Source organism: Canis lupus, chromosome 5 (assembly GCF_011100685.1).
Source record: "Canis lupus familiaris isolate Mischka breed German Shepherd chromosome 5, alternate assembly UU_Cfam_GSD_1.0, whole genome shotgun sequence".
NCBI classification, from domain to species: Eukaryota; Metazoa; Chordata; class Mammalia; order Carnivora; family Canidae; genus Canis; species Canis lupus.
In genome coordinates, this window is record NC_049226.1 from 48405400 (window position 1) to 48419973 (window position 14574).

Genomic DNA, 14574 nt, shown 5'->3' on the forward strand with positions numbered 1-14574 from the left:
CTGGCTTGTAGCTTTCCTGGTACTCATCATTAAATCAATTTCCTATTCTCAGTTCCAAAGGACATTGGATTTGATATCATGTGATATACAAATTCCTCACGTATCATAGAAAAATGATTAAATTTTTTTCTCAGCTATAAAAAGAAACCAGGGAAATGTTTCCCACACAAATTTTTTCCTGTCATCACTGACCTAGAGCCAAAAGTCACATGAGAAGATGGGTTATAACTGCTTAAGAATGCAGTCTGTGCATTTTTCCATTCTCCCAGTTTTTAAGATGCTACATGGAACTATTGAGGAAGATGATGGTTTCCCTTTGGGACATACTTTCAGAGACAAATGTATTAATATAAATAAACTAAAAAAAACCCAAATGCACATACAAATATTATTTTACAAATAGTATCAGCTAAATGCATTACTTTGTGCTGGATACTGTGGCAAAATCTGACTGTCTTCTCTCATTAGTTCTCTGAACACCCTCTAAAGTTAATACTATATAATCACTAGGCTGTAAGCTCTATGAGAACAGGTACCATGGATTTTGTTCACCAGTGTAAAATCAGTGTCTTGTTCACACACTGCTCCCTACATGACAGATGCATAGCAAGATACTTGCCGAATAAGTAATTTTCATTTGATAAAGGAGGCAGCCGAGGGTCAGAGAAGATAAGTAACTAGCCAAAGATATGGGATGCTAGAATGTATGTTCCAACATATTTTCTTTAGACAAGAAAATCAATGGGGAGTGGAGGAGGATCAACTTATTGCCATGTTTAATCTTCTCGTCCTTTCCATCTCCACAAGAAGATAAAGTTGTTGAATAGCGACAAAAGAGCCAAACTCAGAAAGTCAGAAAAAAAAAAAAAATAGGTGGGGTTCCAACATGGCAAGATGTTAATATCCTTTTTCAGACAAGAGAGTTCTTCCAGCATCTTGCCTCAAAAACGGGAGACCTGAATTTTCTAAGGAGGAAATGTGGCTAATTACCAGTCAACTATGTGCACTGCACTGTGTTTATTAAGCTCCTTCTGAAACGCAACTAAGAACTGAAAGAACTGGGATAAGTTAAAGCAGGTCTTCCAAGCTCAGTCTTGCTGTCCTGGTCACAGTGTGGACTTTTGTATGTGGACTGTAACACATTCTCATTACTCTGTAGCCATTCCTCATTTGTTACTCCTATCTAATACAATGTCAGACAGAGAAATAAAACACCAGTGCTCCTGTTGGTCTAGATCCCATGGGCCATTATTCCATCTAGAGTCTTAATAAAATAGAAGAAAACTAGAATCTTCATGTTCTAAATTACAGCCTTTGGAACATTTTCATATACCACACAGGACAGGAAATCCATGTCTAGGTACATGTAACACAACACAGTTACTTCTTATACATGATTCCCTAAAGACTAGAGCATCATAAATCAGCATTCTCATGGATCTAAACAAATGGGGTTTGGTTGAAATACCATGGGGAACACAGTCTGCTTCAGTGGGTAGAGCATGAATCCTGGAGTCTGGCAAGCCTGGGTTCTTACCAAAACTTTGTGACTTAGTTCTGTAAAATTAAACAAGTTATTTGTGCAGTTTTCTTATCCATAAAATGGGGATAGTATGAGTACTTACCAGATAGGTCTCTTAAGAATACTGAATACAAATGTGGGAGCCTCTAGGTCAAGTGCCAATAATAACTCAGGAAATCCGTTTTTATGTTCACCTTAATTACTACCACCATCACTTTAGTCTCTATCACTGAGGAAGTCTTCAAGCATCAGCCAAAGGAAATAAACTTGAAGTGATGAATTATATTGGTTGGTTAATACATACTGCTGCCTTTTGATTTTTCATTATTTAATGATTACACTGGTGACAGCTACTACCCAGCATGGGTCCCTTTCATGATGCCATTTTACAAAAGAACAGGAAAATAATTCCAGGTTAACTTCTTTGTGGAAATGGCTTTAAGATGTGGAGAAACTACTGGGGCCTGGGAGACAAGTAGGATGCTAACAGGCATGTCTGACCAGTTTTGGCTATATTTGTTGTTAAGCAAATCAGAGATTATGGGTGACTGCGAATGCTATTCTGAGTCAAAGTCTGACGAGGAAATTATAAAATGCAAAATCAGAAAATCTCATTCTAAGTGAGCAGTCTGATTCCCAGTGCCTCTGTGATTTCAGGTCTTTTAAATACCCAAGTGCTGGAGCATTTTATCCAGGAGGCTGCAGAGTGCACTGGTTAACAAAAGCTAAGAAGTCAAACTGCCTGATACCGAATCCCAGAACCATCATTTACTTTGTGACCCCACCAGTAAAAAGGCTGCTGTATCTGACACTGAGTGTATATATATGTATGTGTGTGTGTATGGATGTATATATAAATATATTAGCTGCTGCTGCTGTTCTTCTGGTTATTTTATTTTTCATTTTGCAGTGCAACAATCTTCTCATGTCTGTGTCCTTCCTCTAGACTGTGAGCTCTCTGAAGGAAGGGACCAGATGTATTCATCTTTCTTTCTGTGTCCACTACTAGGAGATGCTCTAACAAAGTTAGATGAATGAATGATGGACTGAAATAGCAAATGAACATCAAAGCAAGAATAACTTGGAACAGAAACCTTGACTTTAAGTTGAGGAAAATGAGAATAAATAAGACTACTGATGAAATCATCTAGAGAGTAATTAGCAAAAGACCAGCCATCTCCTCAGCTCTCTTACCTCTATCTTATTCCTAAATAAGGAATCTGTGTGGTCTTAATCCACATCACTGACTTCACAGATAATACCCAAGCCCTGACAACCAGCTCACAGGATTTGCTGGGTTCTAACACCTTCCCAAAAAACTAAACGACAACAACAAAAACAAATGCCATACTTACGGTTTATTCTAAAGCTAAAGAGAATTTTGATAAATAATAATAACAGATTAATACACAATTTAGTTTTGAACATTTTGGAATTTACATTAAAAACAAATCCCATTCCTTTAATAGGCATTTATGAGATTTTAACTTAAGGTTCCCTAAATTATTATGCAAGATTAGTTTTTACTCAAGCAGCAAATAACATTTGCAAGCAACAATATGATGTCTGTTCTTCCTCTGGAAAATGATTTTGAGTGGCTGAAAAAAATATAATTTGTAACACTTTTCCCTGTCACCTCATTTTCCAGTGGACCATCCCCTTTACTTCTTCACCTTACCAAAAATGAAATTAAAAATCTATGTCCCTCACCTCCAACAGTTCATCTCCAATACGCATTCGTCCATCCGTGGCAGCAGGTCCCTCTGGGTTAATTCCCACCACAAATATGCTCATGCGTGATCTGTCTTTATTACCAGCAAGGCTGAGTCCAAGTCCATTCTTATCCTTTTCAAGCTCAATAATGTGCAATTCTCCAGGAAGGTCTGCATATCTTTGCCTGATTTTTTCTATTGAGAAAAAAAGGGGGGGGGTGATAAAAATGTAAATAGAACACTTAAATGTATATTACAAAGGAGTTAGCATGTCCTCATCTTCTTACCATGATGGTCTTTTCTTGAGAATGAAGCAGTTGAAGTCATTCATAACCTTCTGTATAAATTACAGTTAATTATTCCATCTTCATTTAAAAACTTTAGTTCACCAATAAAACCTTCTCTGATTGTTCAGGTTCACATTGGCCTAGACTTTCTGTCCATTATTTTCTTACCTAAGATAGTCAACAGGAATGTGGTAGAAACCTTGGCTTCCCTATTCCCCTCCAAAAACAGAGGAGGTGGGTGAGAAACAAAGTATATACACTAAACATCAGCTATGTGAAGAGAGGGTTTGGTCCTGGAGATATCATGCTAAGCAAAATAGACATGGTTCCTATTCTTGTGGACTTGCAGTCCAGTAAGAAAAAAATCAACAATTAATTCTAAATAATTATGTTTCTTTAAACTATGCAAACGGTATAAAATATTTTATTTTATATTTTTTTAAGATTTTATTTATTTATTCATGAGAGACAGAGAGAGAGAGAGAGAGAGAGAGAGAGAGAGAAGCAGAGACACAGGCAGAGGGAGAAGCAGGCTCCATGCAGGGAGTCCAATGTGGGACTTGATCCCGGAACCCCAGGATCATGCCCTGAGCCAAAGGCAGATGCTCAACCACTGAGCCACCCAGGCATCCCTAAAATAATATTTTATATTAAGTGGGTAAAACAAGGAGAATTAAGGATGTTGGTTTAGCTGTTCAATCTGAATTCAATACACAAATCAACCATTTACTCAATGTCCAATAATTAATACATTATTTTGTTCTATGGAATTCTATTTCTTCCTGTGTAAAATGGGCATGGTAATAACCACTTCATGAATCTTAGGAAAATGAAATAAAATACACATTAAAGAACTTACAACTAGCTCATGGTTTATAGGTATTCTATAAATCTTTTATTCAATTTTTTCTCTCTCCTTGCTACCCCCTACTCTTTGGTCTAAACACCCCGTTTTAGGATTTGGCTGGTTATACTTCACTTGTGTTGATTATGTGCAACAAAATCACGTTGGAAGATCAGTGTTGGGAATGATACTGGTTTAAACATGTCTTACACCCCACAAAACACCAGCTCAGGCCAGGTATTTTGCTGGGGCTCAAAGGCTGACATCTTCAACTGTGGTATGATGCAATCATCTCATCAGCTTAATAACCTGTTGGCAGATCGCATCTATCCTGGAACTCTATGCTCAGTCTAATGCTTGACTTAGGCTCACTGTCCTTACAGGGAAACTTGCAAATTCAAAGCTGAACTCAAATAATTAGTGTTAAAGGGGATGGGGAGGAAAACAGCCTAGCCATTGTATCACTTTACCACACCTAACAAACACTGCCTTGAGAGCAGATAAATTTAAACTCATAAAAATACTTTAAAAGAATTAACCATATAAATAAATGGGTGCATATTTTAGAATGAGAATACATGTTTGCTTTATAATTATTATGAAAAGAATTTAACTTTCATGGATAAAGCTTATTATTAATAATAAACAATACATTTAGCAAAATATAGTAAAATACAGGTCTTGTGACATAACTGCACTCTATATAGGAAAAAATACAGTCATATTAACATTGAAGTAAATAAGCTTAACTTTAAGCTTATTAAAGCTTTTTGTTGGTCAACTATCAAAAACAAGATACTATGTGGGTATTTTAATGAATGGAGACCTGTAAGACACACATTACCCTCAAGATACTGACATCGCAATATAAGGGAAGCAAACAAATGCAATAAATACCAAACAACTACAATTATTTAAATAGAAGTTTTGATCACCACAAGTGCTGGTCATGGAATATTAATTTATTAGGGAATAAGGTCAATGAATAAATACTAAACAAATTGTATGAGCAGTGACTGCTTTTAGAATTTTAAGAACTGATATTTCTAGGGGCCTGAGTGGCTCAGTGGTTGAGCATCTGCCTTTGGCTCAGATTGAGATCCCAGGGTCTTGGGATCGAGTCCCACATCAGGCTCTTAGTAGGGAGCCTGCTTCTCCCTCGGCCTATTCTCTGCCTCTCATAAATAAATAAATAAAATCTTTTAAAAAAAGAACTGATATTTCTAGAAGAGATTTCATGGAAGAAGCAGAATTTGAGAAAGGTTTTAAACAAGGTACAGAATCTAGTTATGAGAAGAATCCTGTAGATGGAATAGCAAGTGGAGAAAAATATGCAGGTAGAGCAAGGAGAAGAATGTGAGAGCCCACTTGGCTGTAAATTGAAAATTCTTTGGGTTAGCGGGTGGGTGATAAGGAATCACAGTACAAGGTTTACAGAAATTCCAACTGGGGATCCTGTGGAAGTCCTTTGGGGTCCCCCAGGGATGGACCTTGAGAGGATACTCCATGTTAAAACCTCTTCTCCCAGATTCAAACAGACCATTTCATGCCCTCATTGCTTTGTTTGTTGGAGTTACAGGGTAAGACAGTTAAGAGATGCCACTACGCTAAAAAAAAAAAAAAAAAAAAAATAGAACAAGAATTTTAACACATCCTCCTCAGAAAAATAACAGAAAGAGATTGTTTAAAAAAGATACTGAAGACTTTAACAACACTATAAGCTCAAAGCAACAGACATCAGAGAACTCTGCATCCGACAGAAAATACAGCGAGGGAGGCATACGCACAACAATTACTGGAGCAGACTGTGTGTTGGGCCATAAAAGAAACTTTGATAACACTTACAGAACGGATATCATACAGGCTGTCTCTTTGGACACAGTGCAACAAAACTATAAATTAACAACAAATATAACTTTAAAGCTCTGTGGTGTTTAGAAATACATTAATGTTGTGAGAAGCCCAAGATTTAAAAGGGAAAAAAGGAAATTAAAAAATACAGCACTAACAATCAAATACAAATGATACTTCTAGATGTCAAACTTGAGGGGTTCAGTTAAGCAGAACCTAGAAAGTAATTTATAATTTTGAATCAGTTTTTCAGAAAACAAGAAAAGTGAAACAATAATAATAAGCGTTATACCCAAGAGGTTAGCGAAAGAGCTACTTAGCAAATGCAGAGAAAATGGTAAAGCAAGGTCATAGGCTAATAAAAATAGAATCATTACCACCAATCAGAGCCAAAAATCCACAGAACAAAAGCATTACAATAAGGATCAATGAAATTAAAACCGAGTTCTTTGAAAACAATAACAAGACAGACACTGCAATAACTGATCAGGGAAAAAAAACGGATGATAGAAATAAATTCTTGAACTAGAAAGGGGAAATAACTACACAGAGATTTATAAAATAAGATTATTATGAATAATGTATTGCTATGAAACGCTGGCACACTTTAAAATCTAGAAGACAGATACATTTCTGAAAATTTAAAATGCCAAATTTCTCAAAATTTAAAATACCATTCTCAAAAATAAATGTAAAACTGCAATACACTAGTAATTATTAAAGAAATTGAAATGGTAGCCAAGGATATTTACTTTAAAAAAAAAGCCGCCCCCACCCCCCCAGTTCTAGACTGTTTATATTTGAATTCTATCAGATGTCAAGTTTTTTGTTTGTTTTTTAAGATTTTATTTATTCATGAGAGACACAGAGAGAGAGAGAGAGAGAGAGAGAGAGGCAGAGACATAGGCAGAGGGAGAAGCAGGCTCCATGCAGGGAGCCCAACAAGGAACTTGATCCCGGGTCCCCAGGATCACGCCCTGGGCCGAAGGTGGCGCTAAACCACTGAGCCACCCGGGGCTGCCCAGATGCCAAGTTTTAATGAATTTAATCAATGTAACTTGTTCCAGAACATGGGCGGGTGAGAGGAGGGAGTTATCCTCTTCATATTTTGAGGCTGGTATAATCCTGATTTTCCTTCCAAAAATAGAGACAAATCAAGAAAATTATAGCCTGACTTAACTTAGGGTCATAGATAAAAAATATTTTTTTAAATAATTTAATTGAGAGTATATTGAAAATATTTAATTTGACCTCTATGATATGGCCAGTATTTGACTATTTCCTGACTTAAAAAATTGCAATTTTAGGGATGCTAAAATGCTCAGTGGCTGAGCATCCACCTTGATGATCTTAGCATCTGGGATGGAGCCCTGTATCAGGCTCCCTGTGGGGAGCCTGTTTCTCCCTCTATGCCTCTGCCTCTCTCTGTGTCTCTCATGAATAAATAAATAAATCTTTTAAAAAAAAAAGAAGTAGCAATTTTATATGATTCAATCTAAGAATACATTATGAGTAAGGATGTATTCCAGGAATGTAAGGATAGCTAAATATCAGTAATTTTTTCAAGGAAATTTTCACATTGATAAAGCAGAAAAGTTGAAAAATTATGTTAATAGAGAAAAACATTTGAGAAGGTACAATATCTACTTAAAATTTTTTTTAAAATCCAAACTGTTGGCAAACTAGAATAGAAAGTCATTTCTGGACTTAAAGTGACAAATAGAAAATATAACAGGAAAAAAATTTGCATATTTAAAACCAACAGGGCAATTAAAATAAAGAGAAGCAGAAAAAGATTAGCAACCTCAATAAAAATCTGGCCAAAAGATACAAAACTCAAAAGGCTCACAGACATGTGAAGAGATGCTCAACTTCATTAGTAATTATGGAAATGCAAATTATAGTGAGATACCAGTTTTCACTAGTAGACTGGCAAATATCTGAAAGCTGCATCATTAAGCCTTATGGAGATACGAGGAAGATACTATAGGAATCTTCATGTATTGCAGCTGGGAGTGAATGGCACAGTCTTCTGGAGAGCAGTCTGACACTACACTTAATCAAATTAAGCACGCACATATTCGACAAACCAGCATTCCACTCTTGGGAATATCTTAACAAATTCTTACACAGGTCTTAAAGGAATGTTATTTACGATAGCAGAGGAGTTGGAGGTAACATGGGTATCTGTCACTGGGAAAGAAGATAGATGAACTGTTGGACATCGCAGTGTACCATCAGCAGGTAGAAGCAATTAACTGGAAGTAGTAACAGAGATTTCAAACAGCGCTGAATGCAAAGGGAGGGAAACAATGGGCCAATACCATTTATGCAAACTAAGATTACCACTCTTGGGAATATCTAAAACATAAAAAAACATAACACATGTTTTGGAAGTCCATATACAAAGTTGCAAATGTTTAACACATTAGAATGGCTAATTATGGGGGTGGTGGTGGAAAAAAATAGGAATACACGGGAGTGAAGAAAACCAGTAAGGGACCCCCAGCAGACCAGTGACTATAATATGATATGAAGGATTATACCTAATGCAATTCCCTGTCCCTGGTGACTGAAAAAAACAAAGATGCTGAGAAAAGGTTCAGTGTTGTATTAATATGAAAAGGCAAGTCAAAACTAGTCTGACTTGTTCAATTTTCAGAAGAAAAAAATTTAACCCTCATGGTCGTTAACTATATAGTCAAGTGCTTAGACATGTCAATAATTAATGACAAGAGTGATTCTTCTTTGATAAAATATGGCGCCATCACAGTTATGAAGGCCTCAAATTAACTGCTACAAATGGTGAATCTCTATCAACATATTCTTGGGGCAGAATAGAAAGAGCAGAGGCTAAAAGGTCAGAATGCCTCCTAGTGGAGGCACATAACATCCTTGGTTCCTGGACCACCTACTGTACCTCCATGAACAGATTTCTTATTTGTAAAATGGGGTTATTACCTTGAAAATGGATGTTAGCTAAAAATGCTGGAGGATGCAGGATCCAAACAACAAACCATGACTTTGTTTCCATGATTTAGTTATGTTGAGGTTTTAAGTTAGTCTAAGTTCGTGGCAAAGCTATTCTTTTCTTCTTTAAATTTGTTTATCTTGAGGAAAATTGAGACTTGTGAAAGGAAGCAATGGACCCTCCCCACCAAACAATGACTTGAAAGAAGCAGTCACACAGTCCTCCATGGGAATCACTAGGGGAAGGGGCTAGCTAGCATCACTGTCCCTTAGATTCTCTTCCCTGAGTTACTCCTTCTGAGGAGCCCCTCGGACAACTTCTGCAGGTGCAGAGGAATCACGCCACCAGGTCAAGTGTTTGTCCCATGCTACATACTCCATTGAGATGGCTTCAAAATTCAAGACAGTTAAGCATCTGTCTTTGGATCAAGTCCTGATCCCAGAGTCCTGGGATCGAGCCAGGCATCGGTCTCCTTGCTCAGCACGGAGTCTGTTTTTGCCTCTCCCCCGCTTGTGGTCTCTCCACCCTCCCTCTCTCATATAAATAAACAAAATCTTTAATAAAAACTGTGTGGTAATAAAGTGTGAAATTTAAACCTTTTTTTTTTAAACCAGCAAAAATGGGTTTATTTTTAATTTTTATTTTTTTTTCAAAAATGGGTCTATTAGGGAATAACAGAGAATTGCAATCAGGTACAAGCAAGCTATGGCAAAAGCCACAGGCATGGCATGTTTCAGAATCAGAGACTTTTAATTCAGGGAAAACAAACTAAGAAATTGTACAAAGCTACATTCTCTTATAGAGAATCACACCGTCACCCCCAGACTCCATTTTATAAAGAAGACAGAAGAAATGAAAATCTTGTATAAGGTTATGAAGCTTATTTATAGCTAAAAACTAAAGTCTTCTAACATAGTTAAATTCTTTCTCTATCAAATCATGTTCAGTTTATCCAATAACATTTTGTAAAAAGATTTTATTTATAGAGAGAGACTGAGCATGAGAGAGAGGATGAGCAGGAGGGGAGAGGGAAAAGGAGAGGGAGAAGCACACTCCCCACTGAGCAGGGCTCCATCCCAGGACCCCGGGATCATGACAGATGCTCAACCGAGTCACCCTGGCATTCCTCTCCAGCAACGTTTTTAAAGAATAAGAATTACTTCAGCTTTCTCCCTAAGTCAAAGAAGCTATCTTTAGGATCTTCATAACACCTCCTTATAAGAAAGAAACATCTGATAGTTTGTCATGTCCCTATATCTTTGTAAACATCTCCATTTGCATGTTAGTGGACTAACAGGTGAGGTGATTTGGTCAGTATTTGGGCCAAGTTGGGTGAGTTCAAGCTGTGATTTCTTCATCATACCACAACTATCTCTTAGACTGGTAGAATTTTAAATAAGAAGAAGATTCTCCTAAAAGAGCTCTAGCTATGGTTCCCAGGCCTAGACTCCTCAGAATTACTAGGCTGGCCACCTAAAAGTCACCTGTAGAGCCTATAAAACAGAATCATGATTGGGCTCTCACAGCTGAGATTCTGAGCCAATGACACGTTTAGTCAAGTCTAGTAATGGGGTAAAGTTCTCTTTGTAACAGGGTCCTTAGATGATTCTCACAGGCAGCTAGATCTGTAAATAACAGATTAATCTACGCAATACAAAATTTTTTTCTATAGTGATGACAGTCAACTGTAAAGTTCACAGATACCAAAATTTAAGTCAGCCTTTAAATACATCCTTCACAAGACTGATTGAATATTGAATATGGAGCCAGAATATCTGGCTCTATGATCCATGTTTCAGGATTAAATAAGAAATGTTTCGATTATATAATAGGTTACTTTAGGATCTCGGTCTCAGCCTTTCTGCGTCTAGCTCCCATCCTCCTGGGTTGCCTCCCTCTCTCTATCTCAGATGTTTCCTGAAATTTCCATGACTATTTGTTCCTACTCTGTAGCTGAAATAAAAGGTGAGCTAGATTTTCAAAAGGGAAGATGGAAAACTAAGTCTTTGCGGGGAAAGTGGAACAGCACCCTCATCTTTGAAAAATCAAGACACTGCATGCCAGCTTGTTAATTCAGATTCTGAGAAATTGTAGTCAAGCTTCTCTGGCTGAGTCAGCACCAACTGTTCTGCACTGTCAGGCGTGTGGCTCTGCCGCAGGGGAACCCCACACCACCTGGTATTTGCTCTGAGGGCAACTGGGAGTCATTTCCAGGGTAACCAGTGGCTAAGGAAGGGGAACTTCCCCAGCTGAGAAAGGGGATAAGTGGGAAGAAAATGTATAAAGAGAATGGTTTTCTTAAATCTTTCAGTTTCACAGAAAATACAATTAAAGAGGAGGGGGAAAGAGTATTATTTTATTTGAAGCCAATGGGGCTCTCCTCTGAAATTAAGAAAATAGAACCCTTACTTTGTTTCTTATACGCAAGCAAATACCCCTATAAATTATGTAAGTATCAGCTTTCAGCAACAAAATATTAGAAGTGTTCGATGATCCAGAATCTTACTATCCCCATTACTGGTATTTTCTAGAAATATTTGTAATAAATAGCTAACCTTTATACTGATTTTCATTGACTTTCACAATGTATTAGTCAAATGGTAGTGTAGTTCATGTCTCAAATAACCTAGATGCCCTCCATTTCTAAATACAAATCAGATTAGGCTATAAGAAAACTACTTCTTTGGCACCAGGCTTTACTTAAGTTTCCCTGAATGAACATCAGCCTAGAATAACTAGAGAGAATAGTCTTTTCTACTCAGCTGAACAGTCATGCTTGTTTTATACATGGATTTTCCAGCCCCATGACAGTGTTATCTGAAAAAAGGAATCTTTTTTTTTTTTTAAGATTTTATTTATTTATTCCTAGGCAGAGAGAGAGGGGCAGAGACACAGACAGAGGGAGAAGCAGGCTCTATGCAGGGAGCCCGATGTGGGACTCGATCCTGGGTCTCCAGGATCACACCCCAGGCAGCAGGCAGTGCCAAACTGTTGCGCCACCGGGGCTGCCCTGAAAAAAGGAATCTTAAGCTGCTCATCATTCTGTATCAAAGCAACAATGCCTTTTCCTTGTCCAAGAAAGCCAGTAAGATTTCTCCAGTGTGATCTCAGGGTGTTTTCCTATCATCACAAGATACCAGGTGTTGCTAAGTAACAGGGCCTTTTTCCCAAGAAAGAAACTTAATTCAAGTCCCTGCCCAGTATTTTAATACATTTAACACACCAGATACAGTTTCAGAAGCATTAGTTATCTGGTCTGTTTTTAAATTACAAAGGATAAAACAGAGAAAATATTTAAATACATTTTCTTTACATTAAATATAAGCAACCACTTGTAAATAATCAGGTTCTACTAAGCACCTTTTAATCTAATTTTTTTTAAAGATTTATTTTTTTATTCATGAGAGACACACACACACAGAGAGGCAGAGACACAGGCAGAGGAAGAAGCAGGCTCCCCACAGGGAGCCCAATGCAGAATTCGATCCCAGATCCCAGGATCATGCTCTGAGCCAAAGGCAGATAGATGCTCAACCACTGGGCCACCCAGGCATCCCATTAATTTAATTTTTTTATGCAGTTACCAACTTTTAATTCTCTGAGTTGGATAGTACCTGCAGATTTGAGAAGTAAAAACATATGAAAGAAAATCATAACTAATCATAAAAAACAGCATATAAACTTCAGTAGTAAGAAGCAAATCTCAAGGGAAAGTGCAGACCAAGTAGAGCAAATACTGAAAATAAGTCAGTGTAAAGAAATTATATCTTACATAACAATAAATAAACTTCCCTCTTACATGTTGTAGATGATTTAGCCAGTATATAAATGTGATATTGTATGGATCTATAAATAGAAATTAATAATTGAAACATTCAAACATGAGAACTACAATTAAGTATAATAATAGGTATTATTCGAAGTACTTCATTATTAACTCAGTCTTTATGAAAACTCTATGAGATAGGTATTATCTCTAACTTTACAGATGAGGAAACTAAGGCCCAGATCAAATAGGTAACACACAGTTACACAACTAGGTAATGGTAAAGCCAGGATTTGAAACCAGAAACTCGAGCTTTGGAGTCCATGATCATAGGTGAATGCCAAGACCAGAATTAAGCAAAGAGTATGACTCACAGAACTCAGAAGGAAAAACAGAGATGTCAAATCATTTCATTCCTTTCCTTTCATTCACAAAAAATTCAATCCACATTAAACAGAAGATGGAAAGAAAAATCAGCTATAAATCTAAAGTAATAAAATTTGGGCAATTAGAACAAGAATCAGGTGTGCCTGGGTGGCTCACACAGTGAAGCGTCTGCCTTTAGCTCAGGTCATGATCTCAGAGTCCTGGGATGGAGTCTTGAATCAGGCTCCCTGTTCAGCAGGGAGTCTGCTTGTCCTTTTCCCTTTACCCTTCTCCCCAGTCTCTCAAATAAATCAATAAAATCTTTAAAAAATAATTAGAACAAGAATTATTAAGGCTATTTTCTGAAGAGATCATACAGTAAGAAAAAAAAGCTTCAATAGTGAAAATCTAAAATTGTCCCATTAGATGAATCAAAATTCAATCAAATCCATATGCAATGAACAAATTTTAAACACAAGACACTATATTAATATTACTTGAATGTTCACTGTTAGAAACTTCACTGATCCCTTTATATATTTTGCATGATATTGTAAAATATAATCTTCAACATGTCTATTTACAGTAGAAAGGACAAACTATGGCATATTCAAACAATGGAACTTTATTCAGCAATGAAAACTAACAACTAGTACTACCTGCAACCTGTTTGGACATTAGAAGCAACCTGTTGAGTGAAAGAAACCAACACGGCAAAGTGTATATACTCCAGTTCCATTTTTATTGAGTTCAAAAACACAGAAGCTAATCTATGGTCTTAGAAGTCAAGCTAATGTTAACATTTGGGCGAAAGGGAAGAAATAGTGAATCAGAGGGGCACAAATTAACTTCTCGGTGATAGTAATGTTCTATTTTGTGGCCTGCATGGTGGGTGAAAATTCAAATGGTGTTACAGTTTTGTTTGTATATATTTCAATAAATTTATTTTTTAGAAAGAGACTTGACAAAATAATGTGAGGACTCGGTCTGAATCCTGATTTGAACAAACTAGAAGAATCCATTTCAAGACAGTAAAAGTTTTGATTGTGGGTTGTGTGTTGGATGAAACCGAAAAATTATTGTTAGGTACATTAATAGTATTATGATTGCATTTCTAAAGATGCTTATGTATGGATGAAATTACATGGTGTCTGGAAATGGCTTTAAACTATTTCAGTAGATGAAAAATGAGGGAGAGGTGAAACTGATCCAGCAAAACCTTGTTTGTTATTGAATCTGGGAGAATAATATTGAA

At 36.8% G+C, this 14574-nt stretch overlaps 1 protein-coding gene across 6 annotated transcripts in view; it reads right to left on the reverse strand.

The window, feature by feature from the left end:
* PATJ (PATJ crumbs cell polarity complex component) overlaps positions 1–14574 on the reverse strand; it is a 356206-nt gene that overhangs the window by 144514 nt on the left and 197118 nt on the right. For all 6 annotated transcript variants that reach the window (XM_038537344.1, XM_038537342.1, XM_038537341.1 and 3 more), the window contains exon 28: positions 3233–3429. In XM_038537344.1, the coding sequence (XP_038393272.1) occupies positions 3233–3429 (197 nt within the window). The remainder of the gene's footprint in view (positions 1–3232; positions 3430–14574) is intronic.